The sequence below is a fragment of the Sinocyclocheilus grahami genome, unplaced genomic scaffold, assembly GCF_001515645.1.
Source record: "Sinocyclocheilus grahami isolate Dianchi unplaced genomic scaffold, SAMN03320097.WGS_v1.1 scaffold329.1, whole genome shotgun sequence".
Classification (NCBI taxonomy): Eukaryota; Metazoa; Chordata; class Actinopteri; order Cypriniformes; family Cyprinidae; genus Sinocyclocheilus; species Sinocyclocheilus grahami.
In genome coordinates, this window is record NW_015505508.1 from 781,250 (window position 1) to 804,802 (window position 23,553).

The following is a 23,553-nucleotide window of genomic DNA, read 5'->3' on the forward strand; positions in this document are numbered from 1 at the left end:
TGAAAATATAATGCAAACGTTTTAAGCAATTTTACTTCAAAATAATGCAGTCTAGATGAATATAACGGACCTGGTTTCAAAATAAAAAACCTTACCAACCTCAAACTTTTGAAAGGTAAACTTGCTTGAATTGTGCAGTGATTAACTAATTTTTTTATCTAAGTTAATCTAGAAATGACAATTCCCTTTAACTAGTTTATAGTTAATTTACAGCTTTAAATTTCAAAATTTAGAAATTAAATTCTTTGCCATTGATTTAACATACTTGATCTATTAGCTAATTTTATAGATATAAAATGTACACAAGTATTGCAATGACTTCTTTAATACAGAAAACTAAGAGCACTTTAGCACTTGTGGTTTTTTTCTAGGAGGTTACAACCAGTTAATGCAGTACAAAAAATAGCTGCTTAACTTTCTCAAATCCTCCTTCCAATAAAATGTGTATGGAAAAAGGACTCACTGCAACATCAGCGCACACCAGAAACAATTGTTGAAAGATGTCACTTGTTGGCTAAGCCAACTTTCTAATCAAAAGCTTTGGCAACACTTGTATAAAATGAGAACAGCAGCAGCAACGTGACGAGTTGGGGTATATTCTTTAATGGTCATATCAAAAAGAGCTCTACATTTATTTGCCTTTCTTGGCTTTAATCTTCCTCAGGTAGAACTCCAGTTCTTTGCCCTCAAGGACGTAGCCATCAGCCCTGCCACACTGTCCTGGTCTCGAGGCAATGCAGGCTGAGGAAAAACACAAAACCATAGATTAAACACTTAAACTGAAGGGCAGTGGAGCTGCAGGCAGCATTTCAGTGGTTATCAGAAATGGTATGACTTCAGCACTGTTGTGTCAGTAGCAGAACTGGTTAAAGTTTCATCACGATCACATCAACGTCACATTAAGACCCCGTGTAACACGACTTACCAAGAAGCTTCCCCTGCAGGAACTGCTCCTCCAACAGAGAACTGATCTTGCTCTTCTTTCTGCGCTCATCAAACTTCTTTTGGACCTTTTTCGACCTCTTCTTGTTTAGGATGTCCTCTTCCTCAGGAGTCTAGATTGACAAATCAAATGAGAATTAGCTAGATACTGATTACAGTGCATGCTTTTGGTATCGAGAGAGTTTATAAGCTACAAGCCTTCCTCAGTGTCTTAAACTGCATCACTTTCATTCAGTAGCAGAACTGGACAATGTTATCATCAAAGAAAGACCATCATTAAAACACCCTACACTCTAATAAAGAAAACTGATTTAACTTACCAGCTTGGCACCCTTCTTCCTGCCAAGTGGAAGAGCGTAGTGAGACTCATACCACTGTCTGTAAGGAGTGCTATCCACAAGGACAATGCAGTTCTTCACCAGGGTCTTGGTTCTCACCAGCTCATTGTTAGAGGCGTTGTAGACAACATCAATGATCCTGGTCTTGCGGGTACAGCCTGAAATGTCGTTAAAACCACATTAAAACTACCTATAATGAAACATCCAACAAAAGCTCAGCAAATGCATTAAAGAACAGGTTGAACGTGTCTTTCTCAGAGAACAATGATATCCATCAAGCACATTCAGTAGCAGAACTGGACAGATTATCTTCACTGAAAGCTGCACCTGTATAAGCAGCACAAAACATTTATCAGAAACTTACATTCTGAGCCCCATGAGAAGTTGCCCACATCGAGCCTCAAGGCACGGTATTTCTTGTTTCCACCACGGACTCTTACTGTGTGGATGCGGCGAGGTCCAATCTATGGAGAGTCATACAAATGTATGTTTATATAAAGTGACAAAGGCCCATGAAGAAATACTTAGAGCTTGTCCATGTGTCAGTGTAACTATGACGAATCCCAACACTGGAAGGTCAAAGGTTTTGACCAAAACGGCCAAAAAAGACCAACCTAAGGACGTGTTTTCATCACCCACATTGTCGGTAAGACACACATAATGATAGCAAAACACATTCAAGTTAGATTTACCTTGGTGTACTTACCAGCTTGGCACCCTTTTTCCTGCCAAGTGGAAGAGCGTAGTGAGACTCATACCACTGTCTGTAAGGAGTGCTATCCACAAGGACAATGCAGTTCTTCACCAGGGTCTTGGTTCTCACCAGCTCATTGTTAGAGGCGTTGTAGACAACATCAATGATCCTGGTCTTGCGGGTACAGCCTGAAATGTCGTTAAAACCACATTAAAACTACCTATAATGAAACATCCAACAAAAGCTCAGCAAATGCATTAAAGAACAGGTTGAACGTGTCTTTCTCAGAGAACAATGATATCCATCAAGCACATTCAGTAGCAGAACTGGACAGATTATCTTCACTGAAAGCTGCACCTGTATAAGCAGCACAAAACATTTATCAGAAACTTACATTCTGAGCCCCATGAGAAGTTGCCCACATCGAGCCTCAAGGCACGGTATTTCTTGTTTCCACCACGGACTCTTACTGTGTGGATGCGGCGAGGTCCAATCTATGGAGAGTCATACAAATGTATGTTTATATAAAGTGACAAAGGCCCATGAAGAAATACTTAGAGCTTGTCCATGTGTCAGTGTAACTATGACGAATCCCAACACTGGAAGGTCAAAGGTTTTGACCAAAACGGCCAAAAAAGACCAACCTAAGGACGTGTTTTCATCACCCACATTGTCTGAAAGACACACATGATAGCAAAACACATTCAAGTTAGATTTACCTTGGTGTTTGCAGGAGGACGCCCGAGCTCATATTTCCTTTTCTTGTGGACGGGCTTGCGTTTGCCACCAGTCTTGCGGCGTTTGTGCCAGTTGTCCCTTGAGATACCTTCAGGATACAGAGATGAATTAGAAACCAATCTGAGTGAAATTAAACCATTCCTTTCCACCTCAAAAGTTACTTGAGTGTTCAGTTCTCCAAGGTTTATCCGCATGAACAATCGGATTCCGCAATTGGATTCATCATGCACACTCAAGCTTCAACAATTTACCCAAATATGATTTGCTCCACAACGTTACCTGTTCGATTTCCCCCATAGAACACAACCCCCAGTCGTCTGGCCTAAAATCTACTTTTTTGTTCCATGGAAGAAAGTCATACAGATTTGGAACATGAGGGTGAGTACACAACATTTTTCCTATTTCTGTGCAAGTTTTCCTTTAACAGCAGCGTATGTGGCGTCAAACAGCAGATACGCAATAAGGGCCCTCAAGATTCACATTAGCAACAAGCTAACAGTTTAGAGCTAACTTATTAGCTCTAACTTCACAGACCTCCACAAATAAACGTTGGTTAAGTTAGTTGCAACCCTGTTTGTGCCGAGACATATGAAGCAAACGATAGTTAGCCAACATTAAAAAATTTAATATAATACCCCTGGCTAATTTTCAGCTCACGTTAGCTGGCCATGCAGCCTCCAGTGGCTAACACACGCATCCACTACCCGTTTAGCCTCTCCCACTGACCCGTTTCTCATTTAAATTATACTTCTCAACCACCAAGATACTTGATCTACGAATAAACCCGCATTGTGCACGTCTCGGAGTACAACTATCAGCCTCATTAGCGCTCTAAACGCTGTGTGTGAGTATAGTACCCCATGCGCGCAGCCATCTTGAGCAACGTCTCCAGCCACTTCCCCCATCTCTTCTCGTAAAAACGTTTTATAAAGCATTGAATCGTCCAATTTGCGACTATATCGCTTGCAATATGTCTTTGTGATATAGCAATGAGTGTTTCTTTTTAAAAGCGTCATCGGACAGCATAGATGCAGACGGATTGTTCCAGCGACCAGAATCTGAAAACACGTACCCATTCTCAGGCGCCGGCTAGAAAGAGAGCTCGCAAAGGCTCATGGGCGGGTTTCAAGCAACCACATATCGCGAGAATACCTGGAGAAATCGCGAGAGTGGTTCTTCGGGCTCAGTGGGAAAACACTTGACTGCCACCACGCGTTTAATAGTTTATAATCCCGAGCTTTCCCCGTGTTTTATACTCATAAAAACGTTCATTTTTACCATACTACATATTTAAGAATTTAAGTCACTAATTTGCCGCACACAAGGTCCTATGTAGTTTAGTAAGTATACATATATATATATATATGTATATATATAGGGTAAATCGATTTAAGTATCTGCGAAATTAATTGTTTGTTTTATTATTTCTTGTTTGTACAAACAACTTGGCAACAAGATTATATCTTTTTGCAACAGTAGGATCAGGTGCATAAAAAGAAAAGGGCCAGGTCCTTTCTTGTAAATCATATTCTCGTATTATGGCAAAACATTTTATTGCATTGTTTTATCACTTTCAGGGCTTTTCTATAAGAAAGAATAAGGATATTTACCAGAAATTCATCTTTGTTATTGCTCATAACAAGCCCTTGAATAATGTTCTTTTCAGAAAAGAAGCCTACATGACAATGTGTCAGTTAACTGATATCTAGCCTAGAAGAAACAACATTCACCTCACCAAAACAACAACCCTTGGCTTTACTTTAAACACTGTTCTGACTGACTTCTGAACTGAAGCACAAGATGCCCTTTGGATCAGGTGTTGGATCATTGAGTTCTTGAAGTTCATGCATCAAGCCTGCATTTATTTGATCAAAATTTTAATATACTTTAAAATTTCATTTATTTCTGTGATGCAAAGCTGAATTTTCAGCATCTTTACCCAGTCTTCAGTGTCACATGATACTTCAGAAATCATTCTAATATGCTGATTTAATTTAATTCTTAGCTAAATAAAAATTGTCCCGAGTGTTCTCAGACTTTATTGCTATAAGCTTGAAAGAATTGCAAACCAGGTACTGTTTATAACATTTATTTATACTGTACAGATGTAATTGGCAATAATGTAGGCATGGTCATGTGCACGGTGCTGGAGGCTACAGTTCATTTATGCCAAAATCCCGGTGTGTAAAATTTGTAAACATGGTAAAATCAGGTCACTCCTCCCAAGGGCTCATGTCTGTATCGATGGCCACACAGTTATATGCAGCATAGCGAAGCTTCTCTTCACAAACTTTAGCACTGCGGATTAAACACACCATTACAATACAGTCAAAAAAGGTGACAACATTTTGAGTTATTATGCATTAGAAAAGACCAATTGCTTAAACATATATTATATTACATAATCACACCTTGGGTATTTGGGTAGATAAAGGGTGCTGGAACATGTGGAAGATTGAGGAAGTGCATCTGTGGTTTCGGATCTAGATAAAAACGCATCGGTTTAATGTTTATTTAGACCACTGCCTAAATGCATGTGATCTCAGTGTTATTTTTCTCCATAACCTACCCTTGTTTGTCTGGGAAGATGTAAATTGGAGCGGGAAGACGACTTCTGCCAGTCACAAACCTCAAAAACCTGCTGCGATCCTCTGGTTAAAGTGTAAACAAACATGGGAAAATTAAATACTTCCTTTTGCAAATTACTAGAAACAGTTGTTTCATGTACACCAAGGATCCTTACTAACCATTGGTAAAGTTCATCAGGGCTTCCCATAAGTACTGCACTCTGACATCTGTTTGTTCCAAGTCTTCATAGCGTGCTGATAAAAAGTAAAAACATATTTTAACACTTCATATTAGTGTGCATGCATTACATTAGCAAATATTGACATAAAATTCTAGCAAAACTAATTATTTTGGTAATGTGCCACTTGAAATCCAATTTAAATTTGGGACTTGAAGTAAAATAAGTTGAGAATGACTGCTGTACAGAGCTGTAATATTTTCAGTTTCATCCACTATTCGGTTCAGTGCCTGAAGCAGAGAATATCAATTATTTAATGCTCATGTCAGCTGCTGTATGACTCACTGAGGCGTTTAAGGGCCTCCACTGTGATCTCTGGGTCTCCACACACTTTCTTCTCTACTTCCTGCCATGTCAGGAGATCAAGCACAGCTTGCGGCACCACTTTCACCAGTCCTGCCTGCATGGCAGCAATCTATGGTGCAGAAACAGCACAGAATTTTATGGAATGATCGAAAAAAGAAAGAAAAATAAACATATGCTTAGTACATCCTCAAAAAGAATGTTTTAATATACTTTGTAATGTAGTATTACCTGTTCTCTGCTCTCTTCTAGTCTGGATTTCTGTACCAGGCGGATGAACTCCATGCGGTCTTCATATCGGACCACCACTCCACTGCCTCCTGGAATCAGCTCCACCAGCCGGCCGTCACTCAGGGGTGTGGTGTACACAAGCTCCTGGCCGAACTTAAAATCAAACGTCTCTTTGTCCATATGCTCCATAGCCTCCAACAACTTCACCTAAGGAATCACACCAAACATGTTTCATCAGTTCCACTGAATGTTTTCACCTTTATTTATATAGCGCTTTATTCAATACAGATGATTTTGATTCAGCTTTAAAGCAGCTCTACAGAAGACAATAGTGTCATAATTCAGCTCAATTCAGTTCAAGTTTTGTTCTCATCTTACAGTGTCGGTACGGTCAAATTGATAATAAAACTATAATAATTGTCTTTTAAAACCCAACTAAGCAAGCCAAAGAAGATAGTGGCAAAGAACCTAAACTCCATTAGGTGACAAAAATGAAGAAAAAAAAACAGGCTCAATCGACTGACTAGTGGCAAAAGAGTGGTCAGCACCAAGATGCAAAGGTAAGACTGAGGGAGAGATATTTGGACTTCTTACCAGCACTGAATCTACTGCAGGAAAGTCTTTAGTCCAGCTGACCGCTTCTCCAATCAGCTGCTTCCACACCAGCCCTGGCAAAGCCAGAACCTAAGGATAAATATTATGAAATCTCATTCTCTACAGAACGTTCAGTTAACACTAAGGTCCCACTGCAATTACACCACAAGACCAGCACTGACCAGAAAGTCTTTTCCGCGAAGAGCTGCGCCCATTAGTTGCCCAATCCACTCAAACTTTTGGAATTCTCGGCATGAAGGATTTGGCACATAGAAGTCTCTGGCCTCTCCAGCCCCCTGATCCAAAAACAGTTGAATCATTATATAATAAGTTAATAACTACATCGTCAGTTACAATAGAGTCAACTCCTATGCAATGGACTATAGAAAGAAAACGACAGTGCATATGTCAAGTTAGTTGTTACCTGGTTAGAAGTTCGTGTGAAGAATGGAAGTGGCATGGGGCACTCTGATGAGCTGGGACAAAGTTCTTCAGACATGTCTGCCAGGCTGTCTCGAAAACCACCACCTACAAGACAGAAATCTCAGGTGAGGATACTGTGTTTTATTACAGACATGAGAATTACTGTGGGTGTGAGGAAGCTTATCTCTATATGACCTTGATCGATGATGCCTTCTGCAATGAATTTACACTCCCACCATTGGTCATATCGTGCTGGCCACCTGTAAAAAAGAGAAAAATATTTGTGTATAAAGCATAACAACATGATGGTTTCACAATCATAATTAGTGTGTTATAGAGCATTTTGACTATTTAAAAAGATTAAGTACAATAATAAAAAAAAAACTTCTGCAATTTAAAAAAAGACTACCTGTAGTCCAGAGTCTTTTCATACTTGTCAGACGGCTTCAGACCCTCATACACCTGCATAAACAATGAAGAGTATTCACTGTACATTACCCTTCAAATGTTTGTGGTCGGTCGAGAAGATTTTAAAAATGTCTTAAGCTCACCAAGGCTGTATTTATGTTAAAAACAGCAATATTGTGAAATATGATCACAATTTAAAATAACTGTTATCTTACTGAAAATATTTTCAAATGTAATTTATTCCTGTGAAGACAAAGCTGAATTTTCAGCAGCCATTATTCCAGTCTTCAGTGTCACATGATCCTTCAGAAATCATTTTAATATGCTGATCTGGTGCTCAAGAAACATTTCTTATTATCATCAGTGTTGAAAACCGTTGTGCTGCTTAATATTTTTGTGGAAATCATTTTTCAGGATTCTGTGATGAATAGAGAGAATAGCATTTATTTAAAATATAAATGTACTGTAATATATTTAAATGTCTTTACTGTCAATTTAATGTGTTCTTGCTGAACAATGCAGCCTTCATTTCTTAAAAAAAAAAAACGTATGTGACACCAACTTTTGAACGGTAGTGTGTTTGACGCAACCACAGAACAATGGATTCTGCAAACATATTGACACTTGTTTTGTGGACTACCTGAGTGAAGACAGCGTTTTTACATGTGGGGTCCAGAGTGGGATTGTCACGGTGCTCCATGGCAAGGCGACGGTTGATGTAAAGGCGGGGCATGAAGTTAGGCTTACTGGTCTCAGAGTCCTTCAGGCACTGGGTGATGAGGGCAGAGCGGCGCTTCGACAACAGCAGGAACTGCTTTATGCCCTAAAGGGCAGCACAGAGTTTGAGGAAACAGAAAAAAAAAAGTTTGGCACAAATTGGGGCAGAAAGTACAAACTTCACCTAGATAATTTAAGTAACTGATGTGAAAGATGAAGGACAACACGTACACATAGACACAAGCTATTCACTGAAGGTGTAGAGAATGGCACAAGATAAATTTGCCATAGATAAGAGTACTAACTTTGATCTGGTTGAATGTTCCAAGGCTGTAGTCCCATGCAGGCACCATATGAGGCAACAGACTGTCCAGGAGTGTGATGAACCTACAGACACAAAAAACAACACTAAGAGCTGCCAACAACTCACATACAGACCTTATTATGTCACACATTGCTGGGTGTTACCTCTGAATGACCAGTGCCCTGTGATAGAGGACATCAGGCAGTGTGCCCTCCAACCTCGGGTAGCGCACTAAGTTGGGAGACTGGAACACATCTGCATTCAGGCCCAAGTCACGCTCGCAGGATGATTTGATCTTTAGACCCCTGATCCGTACATCGATACCCTCGTCTACAGCAAAATATAATTATAGAAAATAAACATTATAAATCAAGATGACTTTCTCTTTCAGATGACAGCGCGCATGTCATGTCAGATGAATCTTACCTCTGCATTCCTCGATTCTGATCTCTATAACAGGCAAATGTGATGTCATGTCCTCCAGAACACAAACCTCTCCAATTAAGTTGCTGTGACAGAAATAAAGCCAAGCTGTTGCAATATTCAGAATCTTATATAACCTTTACATATTTATAACTTGAAAACTGTACTTCTACTACAACTTATACATATAAAATGGTAATTGGCCCCAAAAAGTAATTAGACTTTTAAACCACACTTAAAAATGCATGAATCTTATTACATCACATAACAAAATATCAAAGTGACATTTATTTCAGAAGAAAAACATTTTCCAAAAAAAAATTAAATAAAATTGCACCAATAAAGTTTGTTAAAGGGGTCATATGATGCCCATTTTCCACAAGTTGATATGATTCTTAATTGAAAAGTCTGTAACATATCTCTCAATGGTAGAGTAAAAACACCTTTTTTTACCCGGTCAAAAACAGCTCTTTTCAGATCAAGCCGTTTTTGTAGCATTTCCCTTTAAATGTTAACGAGCTCTGCTGACCCGCCCCTCTCTTCCGAGCTGCTCTCAGAGAGACTGTTTACTTTAGACTGTTTAGTCATCGTGAAACTTGCTAATTAGCGCATTATTAGGGAAGGCGATTTGCAAAGATTCATTACAAAACATTATACTCACTTCTTCTGTAAATGAGGCTGGATCATGAATGATTTGCACGAACATAGACACATTTAGGCAGATCGGAGGAGCATTCCCTTCAGAAACAATGTAATCCACTTTGAGTTCAGCGGCTCAGATGTCGGGAGTAAATGACGGCTGCTATGTTCATTATTACATCCAACAACAGAACACCTCAATTGCTTAGGAGTCATTCATGTCTACATCTGCTCTGGCGGTGAAACAATGGCGGACTGATGACAGCTCACTCAGGGCGGGTCTGAAGTAAGACACCAGTCCAGTCTGTGCTGAAACACTACTGTCACTCAAACTATCGTGGGAGGGGCCTGTCTGTGTGACGTCACACAGACAGGCATCTGAGATCGGCTCGATTTAAGAAAGGGGAAAACATTTAACCAGATAAAAAAAATTAAAAATAACGGCTGGATTTTTATCATTATAGGGTGGTTGTGTACACACACTGCCAACACACATTTCAGTTCAAACAACTTGTAAAAGTGCATGTAGCATCCAATGACCCCTTTAAGCTTTAAATAATAAAAATGACATACTCATCTATTGCTACATCACTGTATTTCTTGAGATTGTCTCCCTCTCCACCATAAACAGTCACTCTTTTGGGCATGTAGTTATCATCTGTTGAGTCCACTGTTAATATCAGTTTGCTAAAGGAAAATAAAATAATTAATGTTGTTTATGATCAGTTTTTTCAATCTGACTCAAATCTATTTAGTTTTCTGTAATCTGATGAGCAAAAGACAGATCAAATGGTATGAAATCCCCCAAAAATCTGAACGATCAGATTGGATTTCATACAATGACGTAGAAACATTGTTCTGATTTCATCACTTCCAGAATGACAGTGCAGACAGTCAGTCCTAAAGGTCGGATTTGAAAACCAAATTGGATTTGAGTGCATTGTAAACAAAGTCCATGATAATTACAATGACTGGCAGATCAGTTCTCCTTACTTGACCACAGTGCCTCTCTTCATGTGCAGCCGGATCCAGTGCTGTCCTTGCATGCCATCACTCTCCCAAAATGTCTCAGTGTCTCCATCTGTCAGGCAGCTTGCACCCCCACTGGGGTCCTCCTTCAAACAGAAAATCTCACTTACTAGTCTTGAACACCTGATATGTTCGCGGCTCTCTGCTCTTCACTATAATGTAGAATAATACTAAGCCCTCACATACCGAACTAGAAGACACATCAATGCTGGTCACGCATTGCTTCACACTGCCAAGGTTTTCATCTTCTTTCCCAATGTGGTCATAGAAGTAGTGTACAAGGTCCTCATCGCATTCAAACGTCCACGTAGGAGGTACATACCTGGAAGACAGAGTTTGCATACAGTATATCAAAGGATTAGGCAGATCCGGCTCAATAACATCAAGCTCATTTTTCAAGGTCTAGTCGTTTATTTAAAAAATGCAATTCATTCTGCACATGCAATGAGTCAGATACACCTCTGCTACTATGAAGAAAAACGCCTCATAAGACGAATGAAAATCTTAGTTTGGAATAATCTTTTATTATTATTATTTCTTAGAAACAAAATATTTTGACAAAACTGCTTATTAATATTACAATATATTAATTAGACTCTTGTTCGCCAAATACAAGTCATGTGATGCAAACATGCAGAATATTTTCCTTTAAATTCTTGTGTCAAAGCATCCACTCACCTAAGCTTTCGAACAGCGCCCTCGTCCGGCTCTGCCACCTTGGGTTTGACACCCATGTGTAAGCAGTTTTCCACATCCACCACCTGCTCCCACCTACAAAGCAGTTTAGGAAAAATGTTGGTACTTAACATCCAATGAATTGTCAGGATACAGCTATTTACAATCAACTTTAATATATTTTAATATACATGTTTCACACAGACTGTGAATTCAAACATTAAGCTGAATATGTCAGACTGCCTAGTTAAATTTTAATAGCAGTTTATTTTTATCTTAAAACCGCAAAACCTTTTTTTTGTTCACTTTAAAGCAAATACTACAGTTCAAAAATTTGTGGTCTGTAGGATTTTATATTTTTTAGAAAAGTATTTTATGTTAACCAGGGCTGCATTAATCAATCAAAAATCAATTAAAACAGTATTATTGTAATTTAAGACAGCTGTTATCCATTTTAAAATGTAATTTATTCCTGGGTTGGAAAAGCTAAATTTTCATCAGCCTTTCTCTTGTCTTCAGTGTCACATGATCCTTCAGAAATCATCTGAATATGCAGATTTTTGTGCATATAAGACACATTTCTTATTATTATTATTATGGAAAACAGTTTAACATTTTTGTGCAAATCCTTATCTTTTTTTAAACGATCATTTGATTAATTAAAGTTCAAAAGAACAGCATTTATTTGAAAACAGAAATGTCTTTAATGCCACTATTGATTAATTGTTCAATCCTTGCTGAATGAAAGTATTCATTTCTTTAAAGAGGTCATATGATGTTGCTAAAAAGAACATTATGTTGTGTATTTGATGTAATGAAATGTGTTTATGCGGTTTAAAGTAAAAAAAAAAAAACACATTATTTTCCACATACTGTACATTATTGTTTCTCCTCTATGCCCCACCTTTCTGAAACACGTCGATTTTTAAAAAGCTCATCGGTCTGAAAAGCGAGGTGTGCTCTGATTGGCCAGCTATCCAGTGCATTGTGATTGGCTGAATACCTCAAGCGTGTGACAGAAAATGACAAGAGAAATGACAAACAACAAGCGCTACTCTACACTGCTCAAAACTCGCGTTTGAATCATCAGTGGCAAATTCTTTAATATAAAAAAACGTACTTGCAGTCTGTGAGTCAGAACAGCCGGCATTGTAGTCTACTCTACCAGGATCAGGAAACAGTCCTCCATAAAATGTGCTGCAAACATCTGAATATTTGGGTTGAACTGTTCTGGAACAGTGTTGTAAATACAACTTAACCACTGATTTGTAGTCCTGTCCTCTTTTGGAAGACCAAACAAAGTAGTTTCGCTTTCAGGCCTGCGGCTAGAGTGAGCGGCGGTCGGCGGATTCGACGAAGGAGCGTCCAGAGGGCTTGCAGCAACCACATGTGGTGACCCCGGGCTGGACTCCACTTCGTCCACGGTGAAAGCCGATCCGGCGATCCACAGCGCAAAGTTTATGTATTTCCTCAGCGACCAGCACGGATCAGCTCTAGGCATGACGAAGCGGATATCATCCTCTTTTGAAAGGCCAAACAAAGTAGTTTCGCTTTCACAATGAAATACACAGCGCCTTCACAACATGGCGGCGGCGGCAACAACAATACTACAGCGAGAATAAAAGTTATGCCTTCTTTCTTTGCGTGAACATTTGGGTGGCGTTACACAAATCTTCCCACATAGTGAGGTAGATATGTGGGGGCGTGTTAGAACGAGCCGTTTTAGGTAGGCGTGGCTGACTCTTAACTTTTATAAAGAATATCTCTTTGGATTCGAGACTTTAGTCTTTGCAACTTTACAGATCTTCTTTATGCACCAAGAGCTTGTAACACTCCAAAGAGAAAGGAAAAATTGAAATCGCATCATATGACCCCTTTTAAAAAAATACTGACCACAGATTTTTGAACGTTTTTCTCGCATTTTACTCACAATTTTATGATTCAATGAAATTAAGTATGTACATCATGGATCAGTGAATTAGAGAATGTTGGCCGAGGGTGACACAAACCTGCTACAAGGCTTGTGGTCATATCCAAACAGCTGCTGTTGTCGGCTGATAGTGTCAGGAGATTCCACTGGCACAAGCCTGTCTCCACCTTCTGTGTGTTTACACACCAGTATCCAGCCCTCCTCTATGTCCAGACCAGCACGATACTCCTCCAGCTGCTCCTGTGATGGACAGAGGAGTCAGACAATCACAGACAAACAAAACAAAATAGGCTGCCTCGCATTTGAATGCCCATTGATCGGAAGAGTGGATCATTCTGAGAGCCACACCAACACATTACTGCCGTGACGTCACGGACCAGGAAGTCCCCTGTATTCTGATAGCAATAATGACTCAGCAGATCAATCCAAAAACACCTTCCGACACCAGTTCTCGACAACATCTCATTCAAATAATGCATACCTTGCTTATTTTGACCCACAGACCATGGCTGTTGCAGTACTCCTCCCCTGTTGTCCGTATACACGTCCCTTTTTTAGGCTCGATGTTACACTTGCATAATTTCTTGTGTGGAGCCTGATGTGGGCCTTCCCACACCGACACCACACTCTTGCCACCCGAGTTGCCAGTTGTTGAAGAGGACGCGGAAGCGGAGCCCGACGACGAATCCTTGCAGATTTTGTAGCAAACCTCTTTCGGTACGTAACACAGGGACTCCGGCAAAGGCTCACTTTTTCGGAAACATTCAATGCACTTGTTTAAAAACCGTATTCTTCCCAGGAGTGTGTGAGGGTTGTCGTCCGGAGACATCTCCTCAAGTCTGAGTGCGCTAGCCGGAGAGCTAGCTGAGGATGTGTCAACACCAACACTGAGCGGCTTGGCCGTCAGCGAGCATTACACTCACATATGCTTTCCTTTTATTTCCCGGTTTGGCCGTTTTTTCTGAGATCCGATGTAATAAGCGAACCGTACGACAAAAGTCTAGATACAGTTGAGCATTGTTACTCCCGCCAGAGTTTTCTCACGGATACTGGCATCTGTCAAGACAGCTATGGAGCTCCACAGGTCTAAAGGGCGGAAGATCCGCCCATGTGTGTTTACTCAATCATTCCCCCTAACGTTCCTGGATACACTGCCTGTTATTTACATATTATACACTAATATACATATTATATTTTTAATTTCTTAGTATTTGGTATTTTCGTTTGTCATGATGTTTCTTTTCAAAAATCCTACCTTTTACATAAGTATTAGGATTATTAAAATAATTAATATTCGATGGGGCCTTAGACTTTTCAAGCCCTCATAAGCCTACATATTTTGGTTTTGTCAATTAATTAATTGATAGCATTACTAAAGTAGTATACTCTTTGAATTAATTAATAATTTCTATCCAGTGGGCTGTTTAATGCAAAACAGAAAGCAAGAGTTTTTTTTATACAAAATATTAATACTTCTATTAAGGAGATGATTTTCTTCAATTTGACTAATGTTCTTGATGTTTTTTCAACAAATGTGGATAACCATGTGAAATATTTTTATCATCGTTGAGGTTATATAATAAAAGTAGGACAAAAGTCACTAGAGCGACGGTACTTAATCACGTGATAAAACAGAGGCCGATGATTGGTTGGCACTTCATGTTTACGGTGAGGTGAACGTTGTAAGGGCATTGCAGGATCTGAGCATTGACACTGAGAAATAACGATGATTTTTAATAAGGTAAATACGCATTTCTATTGACGTAATTGTTAAACGGTTTTTATTTTGCACATACTTGCCATTTTTATTCAAGTCATATTAAGAGATAGCTAGCCTAGCGCTAGGTAGTTAGATTAGCTGAATTCCCACAGCTAGTCTAGACGCATTAGTGAGAAAATCATTGCATCTGGGATTATGTCGTTTTTCTAAATGTGATGAGTTAACTGGTGAAGTTGAGAAAGTTTTAGCTCTTCCCCTGCTCGTAGATTCACTTTGACTTTTGTAACCCTGCCTATAAACAAAAGTGCGTAACCTCATCTTGTCATACTGTGTATAAATATACTGTAACATACTCATTCGTTATGCGTTGTTATTATTTTTACTTTGTACAATAAAATAAAATAAAAGTGATTAGGTGCAATAATCTTGTAAATAGGTTAGTTTGTCTATCATTTGAAACATTTCGTTGATGGCTGTAGAGACTTTATCTGCACTGTGGTAAATCTTTAAAACTGTTCTGTCAGTGCAGAAATGGGTAATGCTCTGTATTTAATCATTGTCCAACAGGTTTTGAGGGCAGGTTTTCAGGCTGGACGCAGGTTTCAGAGTACGGGCCCTCAAGCAAGTGCCAGAGCAGCTGCCTTGAGAGAAGCTCATGGAGGCTTCAGCTTTGGTATGTATAATCATCCTCTGCTCACTGTGTTTTCAAAAATACCAAGGCATTGTTACACCATCCCAACACACTATTCCTCAATTTAACAGAACTAACTGACCAGCAGAAAGAGTTCCAGGAGGTGGCAAGAAAGTTTGCACGGGAGGAGATTGTCCCAGCTGCCCCGTCATATGACAGAAGTGGTGAAGTAGGTTATCTAAATCCACATGTCCACCATTTTGCATTTACATATTTTTAGATTTGCAAAAAATTAATAATAATAATAAATAAATAAGAGTGTTTCCCCTGCCATTATATTAGGGGGGCGGCCTGCCCAACAAGTGAGCACACTCCCACTCCTATAGTATTTGTAAATATTAAGCCTCGAAACGACTATTTAAATATGAATTATTCGTGTCTCTGTGTTAATGAATGGTGCAGACGTGCGGTTTTGTTTACCACTTGTACTGAAGCGCGCGTGACGTTTCCGGTGATTTTAGCATCTACCATCTCACTAAATGAGGAGTTTCATTTGAGTAATACTATCCTCATGTCATACACGCACAGAAATGTAAAGGTATTCAGTCACGGCAACCCGTCAAAATAAAAGTTAGGTTTAACTTGAAGGCATTGCGGCAGAAATATATTACTATTGTTGAGTAGAATGTACGTAACAGGCTGCTACTACTACTACTAAAATTATTAAAACCTTATTTTTAAGGAATAATCGTACAATATTTCTTCAATGTTTTAATTGCAATATTAAATGACCCTTTATTTTCCAAAAAATAAAATTAGTTTAATTTTCATTACTTAAAAGATATATTAAATTAATATTTTATGCCTTAAAAATGTAAATACACAACACAGAATTTCTGAGCAAAAAATCATAAGGCTATTGTAAGAATAAATGAAACTTGTTTTTATGCTTTCAAATAATTAGACATACTAAATCAGAATTTGGTAACAATAAAACATAAGGTTGGAAAAAATAAAACATTTCATAGGGCCCTAAACATTTTTGTGAAACTTTTAATAAATTGATGTTAAATTGTTTGTTTCATGATTTTAATTAATGCGACATGCTTTTTGATTAATACAATTTAATTTAAGCATTAATAAGGAGTCTAGAAAAAAAAGGAACCCCCAAAGCCGTAAACCTAGGGGAAACACTGAATAATAATAAAAATAATCTCTGATTTCCTCCTTGCAGTATCCATTTCCTCTCATTAAGAGAGCATGGGAGTTGGGTCTAATAAATGGACACATTCCAGAGGACTTTGGTAGGTACTTTAAAGACTATAAAACCTGTATGATTTACTTTCTTTTGTGAAACATAAAAGGAGACATTTGAATAATGTACTAATGATTGCTTGTTTCTATGCAATTATACCATAAAAGCACCATAAATGTAGTCCATATCTGACTACAAAATCATATCGGAAACCATATGAAAGCTTGGGAACAGACTGACATTTAGGATGTTATGAGCTGAAATGTAGCACAAAAGTCATGTGAAACCCTTTTATGGTGCTTTTTATGTCATTTTAGAGCTTGGCAGTGTCTAGTCTCGCAAAGCTAGACCTTCAGACTGATCGCAGAAGGTCTGAACTCCATTGCCGTTTTCATTGGCCAAGGGCTGCCAAAAGGCAATCTGACTGGCATGTAAAGTAATAACAGTTCTTTCTGTTAAAAGTCATGTTCAGGGGCGTGAAAATGTAAAGTAGATATCCTTATGGTACCAGACCGGCGTGCAACCAGTCATTTATTCAAGAATGTCGTCTTCAGTCATCAAGAGTCTATGCTGTGAACTTCACATACCTTTGAAAGTTCAGCTTTTAATTGATCCTGACAAGCGCTCATTGTCATAGTTGTAAACACGACAGCTTTCTTCTTTTGTGAAGGGGTTTGGCCTCACTAAGGCTTTGTAAGGTTTTTGTATTCCTTTAATTCTGACCATGTTGGATATTGCCATATGTTCCAGGTGGAATGGGTCTGGGCATATTTGATGCCTGTCTCATCACAGAGGAACTGGCCTTTGGCTGCACTGGAGTACAGACAGCCATTGAGGCAAACTCTCTGGGAGTAAGTGGAGTTTTATGAACAGATTTTCAAGTAGGCTTCATTTAATATTTAAATTAAATGGTCATTTGTGCATAGGACTTATGCCAGAACTCATTGTTATAAGTTACATTTTAATGTGGTTTTTCCATGCAGCAAATGCCTGTCATTATTGCTGGTAATGATGCCCAGAAGAAGAAATATTTGGGCAGAATGGCAGAAGAACCACTAATGTGTGTAAGTGTGTCATTGTTTTTCTAATCATCCATATTTTTATGATTTTATATAGCATTCCCATAGCAATACATGAGCACACGCTTTTGCTTATCAATATGTTACTTTGTCGACAGGCGTACTGTGTGACCGAGCCGGAAGCAGGCTCTGATGTGGCTGGGATAAAGACCCGGGCTGTTAAGAAAGGAGACGAGTATGTGGTCAATGGTCAGAAAATGTGGATCACCAATGGAGGAAAAGCAAACTGGTAGGTAAACTACTTCAGTAATTCATAACTGTGTTTTGGATTCATTATAAACCCTTCTGTTTGTTATAGGTACTTCCTGCTGGCCCGCACAGATCCCGATCCCAAATGCCCTGCTAGCAAGGCTTTCACAGGCTTCATTGTTGAAGCTGACACCCCAGGAGTCCAGCCAGGCAGAAAGGTACAAGCTGCTGACAACTGCAGTCTGATGCATTCAGACAATACTTATACACTATATTAATAATACTATGAGATTCTGCACTATTTGCTTATGTCTACATTCTTCTGTTCACCAGGAATTGAACATGGGCCAGAGATGCTCAGACACCAGGGGCATCACGTTTGAGGATGTAAGAATCCCGAAGGAGAATGTATTGATTGGAGAAGGAGCTGGCTTCAAGATTGCCATGGGTGCATTTGACAAGACCAGACCACCAGTAAGTGTTCTTTTGCAGTTATTATTGCTAACAAATTGCAGTTGTCTAACTGTGTCATGTCAACCATCTCTTGATGTTTTTCAGGTGGCTGCAGGTGCCACAGGACTTGCACAGAGAGCACTGGAAGAGGCCACGAAGTATGCTTTGGAGAGAAAGAGTTTTGGCAAGTTTATTGCTGAGGTAGGTGTCTGTTTCAGTAGACATGTTTGACAACCCAAACTGATACCATGAAGTTAGTAAGACAGTAAATTCTAAAATAAATCTACTCACGTAATTAATGAATAAGCTGCGTTTGTTTTCTGATCCCCAGCACCAGGCAGTGTCATTCCTTCTGGCTGAAATGGCCATGAAAGTGGAGCTTGCCAGGATGGCCTATCAGAGAGCAGCCTGGGAAGTGGATCAGGGCCGCAGGAACACCTACTATGCCTCGATTGCCAAGGCCTTTGCTGGAGACATTGCAAACCAGTGTGCCACTGATGCTGTCCAGATCTTTGGTGGGAATGGTTTCAATAGTGAATATCCTGTGGAGAAGCTGATGAGAGACGCTAAGATTTACCAGGTAAGGATTGTAGACCCAACCTTGTTTATATGAATTGGTAAAGATGCTAAAATGTGTCTAATGTCTTATTGTCTGCATCCACAGATTTATGAAGGGACTGCGCAAATCCAAAGGCTCATCATCTCAAGAGAACACCTTGGGAAATTCAAACAGTGAACCTGTAAACCCAGGACTTCCATGCCATAAGCCAATTGTTTGTTTGAGCGTATTTTGTACATGTTGATGCTTTTGATCAATAGATCTCAGGATTGTATCTCACAGACACAGAATTGCCTACACAGAGATCCAGTTGCCTTATGTCATATCAGCATGCCTTGCCGTCTTTGTGTTGAACAACTAAGTTGATCAAATGTTAAGCTGAACAGTAAAATAGTTGCACAGCACTTCGTCATATTCTTTTTGTAACTGAAGTCCTCAAAATAAAAATAAATAATCTGTTTTGAAAACATCTGTCATTTTCTTGCCCAAATATCTATACCACACTTTCAAAATGTTATTAATGAATTTTAATTACCCTACAAAATGTAATATTTAGAGTTGTCCTACATTTTGAGTGCAACCCTGTGACTTCATGATTTCCCCCAATACAAAAAAAATCTAAGTAACTTCATTTGGACCTACACAATGTTGGGTAGACAAGTACTTGTATCATTGTAATCACTTAACATTTTTTCACAAATTGTAATGTTAACTGCATTTGTCAAGCTCAACCATTCAACTACACAGTTACTGAAAAATAATACACAAACAAATATTATTTAATTTATGGTAAATATATGTTTATTAATAACTGAAGCAATGTTTGGTCCCAAACTACAGTAATTAGTTCATACTGAGTGATAGATTAAATTTGGCTAAAAATGATTTTGTATAATATTTATGCAACTTCTTTTATATTTAATGTTTATATATTGGGAAAAAAATTACGCAAATCAAGATTTTAAATTCTATTTAAAATGTAAATATCCAAAATCTCTCTAATAGGGGTGCAGAAAACAAATAAAAACTAGTTTAGCTAATTAACTAATTATTTAGAATATACACACACACACACAATTAGCTGATAATGTACTCATCCCAAGGCCATCCAAAACATAACATCCTTCAACAGAGCAAAAAAAAAAAAAAGAAGCTTTATCAGATGAAGAAAGTGAGTCATATACATCTTGAATGGCCTGAGGGTAACTACAGTAGCAGCAAATTTTCATTTTGGATGGACTATTTCTTTAATACTGATGTTTGTTTTGTTCAGATGATAAATGTAAAATTAAAGTAATTTTAAGACAAATTATTTACTTCTGAAATTGCTACTTGGTGCCCTGACTGAAAAGATCATTAGGATCAAGTCAGTTACCAAGGGTTCACACAAAACAAGGGGAATCTGCTTTTAGTTATTATGCTGCCTGCAGTTGGAATCAGCTTCCAGAAGAGATCAGATGTGCTAAAACATTAGCCACATTTAAATCCAGACTCAAAACTCATCTGTTTAGTGAATGAGCACTGTGCTACATCCAGAGGTGTAAAGTATTGGAGTAAATGTAATTAGTTACTGTACTAGAGTATATTTTTGGATACTTTGTAGTTGTACCGAGTATCAAAGATATTAGCAACTTTTACTCTTTACTTCACTACATTTTTGAATGAGTATCTGTACTCTTTACTCCACTACATTTGAAATGAGTGTTACAGTTACACATTACATTTTGCATGGACCTAGCTTTTTCTGTAGCAGTTTATTTCTGCTACAAGAGACGTGATACTGCCTATTACAGGTCACTGAAAGTACTGCATCTTGTGCATTTTGCCCTTACTCACCCAAACTTGTCAACAAGGCTACCTTATGTGAATGCGAGTTCCTTAGCAAGTATTTGTGAATCAGAGGTGTTTTATATATGAGATGAGGACATGACTGCAGCCGGCAATGAGGCCCAAACCAGCACATCCAGTGAAATTTTACTTAACATTATTTTATTTATCCATAATACTGAAGAGAACTTTTTTTTTGTAATGTTGAGGTGTTCAGTTTTATTTTAGCTTTAGAAAATAAATGTGATTGCTCTCCTCACAAATCAACTCTTTCTTGTTTTTGTTTCATGCTCTCTGTGCCTTGCCCTGGACTTTTATGTCACTTCCTGTCTCCCGTGGTGTTTGTAGTCCGTTTGTTCCCCTTGATTAGTCTCCCCAGGTGTGTCTTATCTTGTTAAGCTTGTTATTCCCCTGTGTGTATATATAGCCCTAGATTTTCTTTAGTTCCTTGTGAGTTGTTGAATGTAATGGTTGTCTGTTTGCCAGTCATTCTGTTCTTTGTTCCCTTTGGTTTTTGGCTTATTGTTTGTTCTAGTTTTTCCATGAAATACCTGCACATAGATCCTTGCCTCTGCCTGTTTTCTGCAACTTCTCCACAACGTTACAGTTTTTGACTGGCGTGTCTCTTTGACTAGTTCATCTTTGAGCCTATATTATAAATAAAATACTTAAGTACTGTTAAAATCAGATACTCTAAGACTTTTACTCAAGTTGTTATGTGTAGTGGAGTAATTTTCACTGTAAGGTATTTGTACTTTTACTCAAGTATGGATTTTAGGTACTCTTTACACCTCTGGCTACATCCGAACTGACTGCACTGTATTTTATGTACAATCTTTTTCTATTCTTAACCGTTTTAATTCATTTTAAATCAATTTTAGTTTTAGTTTAGGTTTTTTTATGATTATTTTAATTCCTTTTATGTAAAGCACTTTGAATTACCATTGTGTATAAAATGTGCTATATAAATAAACTTGCCTTGCCTTGCCTTGACTGAACTGAAACCTGGGAAAATCGATAAGTTGCTGATTCTAAGTTTCTCCAGATCTGAAAAACTTTCTAAAAATATTGAACTAAATACAAAAACAACAAAAGTCATACACATCTGGGATAAAATGTAAGAGAGTAAATTATGAGAGAATTTTCTTTTTTGGGTGGAATAATTTTTTTTACCATATATGCTAATGACGCAATTTCACGTGCTTCAGTAATTTATTTGCATTAAATTATTATTAAGGAGTTAAGGATTTTGGACTTGATTTTCTTCACATATGTAACTATAAAATTGATAAACTACCGGCTATATTGTCTGCTTTCCATAGGCAGGTTTTCTTGGCTTGGTCGCTAATATTCAAGCACAACTTTTCACCCCACAGATTTTTTTTTTGGAATAACTGTAATGTTTTATACAAGAATAAATCCATATTTTTTCAGAGTTGGTTTGATAAAAACATACTGTTGATCAGTCAGTTAATAAACTCTCAAGGGTTGTTATTTTCATATAAAGAATTTTTAGATCACTTTCAATTTCCTGTCTCTCCAAAAGAATGTTCCATCGTTATGGGGTCTATCCCATCAGTGGTTGTTGCTTTACTGAGAGGTACCAATCCTTTGTCACCGGTTTTTCCTAATTTGCTTGATACTTTTGTTGGTAGATTATGTTTTGCATTTCCATACAAAAATAATAATAGGATAGTTCGTTCATTATTTCAGCAGAATATTATTACTCTGCCAGCTGTGACTGCTTATTGGAATAATGCAGTGGGTAACATCTGCTGGAAAAAAGGGTGGATGCTTCCTCATACTTATTTACTAACTAACAAAGTAAAGGAGATTTCCTACAAAATAATTCATAAGTTCTATCCTGCAAAGCATTACATGAAAAAATTCAAAAGTGATATTTCCTCCAGTTGCTCTTTTTGTGATGACTCTGTTGAAACTGTTGTTCATCTCTTTTGGAACTGTCCATTTACAAAGACATTTTGGCAAGATGTTTTAAGTTTCATTAGGAGTAACATTTATAATGAATGTATTTACATTTCTATTCTGCCCTTCAGGTTTATTTGACCTCAGTAGACTGGCTGCATCTCCTCTAGCAACACTGACATAGTTTCCATCCCTACTGTAATGAATGTCAAAACATATGCATAATCAATTCAAGGAAGGCTACAGGGTGTCCAAAGGAGAGAAAAATATTACTCACCTGTCCTTTACTATGATTTTTAATCTGGCATTCACCAGAGTCTTATTTTACCTCAGTTGACAGGCTGTTTCTTCTTGCAACATCCAGGTAGTTGTCATTCCTACTCTCTTGAATGACAAAAGATATGCAGTATCAATTCATACTACAGGTTGTATAATAGAGAACAGAGGTGTTTTTTAAATATTACTCAACTGAGCTTTTTATCATTTTTAATTTGGCATTCACCAGTTTTATTTGACCTAATTGTCCTCTTGCAACATTGAGGTAGTTGCCATTGTTACTGTAATGAATACAAATATATATATATATACAGTATCAAATCAAAGTACAGGTACAACAGAGAACAGAAATGCTTTAAAAGTATCACTTACCTGTGCTTTTCTGTATTTTTTAACCTGGCATTCACCAGAGACTTATTTTACCTACTGTAAAAAATAAAAAAA

General features: G+C 38.1%; 3 protein-coding genes across 3 annotated transcripts; 1 reads left to right on the forward strand and 2 right to left on the reverse strand.

Moving 5' to 3' along the window:
- Nucleotides 1-580: 580 nt before the first annotated feature.
- Nucleotides 581-3,879, reverse strand: rps8a (ribosomal protein S8a). The gene is made up of 6 exons (XM_016295071.1): nucleotides 3,785-3,879; nucleotides 2,694-2,800; nucleotides 2,369-2,468; nucleotides 1,987-2,162; nucleotides 926-1,055; nucleotides 581-741 (listed from the first exon to the last, which is right to left on the reverse strand). The coding sequence occupies exons 1-6, from the start codon at nucleotides 3,786-3,788 to the stop codon at nucleotides 632-634; spliced, it is 627 nt and encodes a 208-aa protein (XP_016150557.1). The 5' UTR covers nucleotides 3,789-3,879; the 3' UTR covers nucleotides 581-631.
- A 906-nt stretch (nucleotides 3,880-4,785) lies between these two features.
- On the reverse strand, nucleotides 4,786-14,326 carry hectd3 (HECT domain containing 3). The gene is made up of 21 exons (XM_016295068.1): nucleotides 13,676-14,326; nucleotides 13,274-13,434; nucleotides 11,268-11,360; nucleotides 10,776-10,911; nucleotides 10,554-10,675; nucleotides 10,134-10,247; nucleotides 8,925-9,007; nucleotides 8,663-8,828; nucleotides 8,500-8,581; nucleotides 8,118-8,300; nucleotides 7,479-7,531; nucleotides 7,265-7,329; nucleotides 7,071-7,174; nucleotides 6,829-6,942; nucleotides 6,647-6,736; nucleotides 6,053-6,259; nucleotides 5,804-5,933; nucleotides 5,460-5,534; nucleotides 5,282-5,363; nucleotides 5,124-5,195; nucleotides 4,786-5,010 (listed from the first exon to the last, which is right to left on the reverse strand). The coding sequence occupies exons 1-21, from the start codon at nucleotides 14,021-14,023 to the stop codon at nucleotides 4,926-4,928; spliced, it is 2,565 nt and encodes an 854-aa protein (XP_016150554.1). The 5' UTR covers nucleotides 14,024-14,326; the 3' UTR covers nucleotides 4,786-4,925.
- A 506-nt stretch (nucleotides 14,327-14,832) lies between these two features.
- On the forward strand, nucleotides 14,833-19,534 carry LOC107602542 (medium-chain specific acyl-CoA dehydrogenase, mitochondrial-like). Its single transcript, XM_016295069.1, has 12 exons — nucleotides 14,833-14,935; nucleotides 15,482-15,587; nucleotides 15,677-15,774; nucleotides 16,780-16,849; nucleotides 17,551-17,651; nucleotides 17,784-17,864; nucleotides 17,978-18,108; nucleotides 18,178-18,286; nucleotides 18,402-18,542; nucleotides 18,627-18,722; nucleotides 18,853-19,101; nucleotides 19,186-19,534. Exons 1-12 carry the CDS (start codon nucleotides 14,921-14,923, stop codon nucleotides 19,255-19,257), a joined length of 1,269 nt encoding a protein of 422 aa, XP_016150555.1. The 5' UTR covers nucleotides 14,833-14,920; the 3' UTR covers nucleotides 19,258-19,534.
- Nucleotides 19,535-23,553: the final 4,019 nt, after the last annotated feature.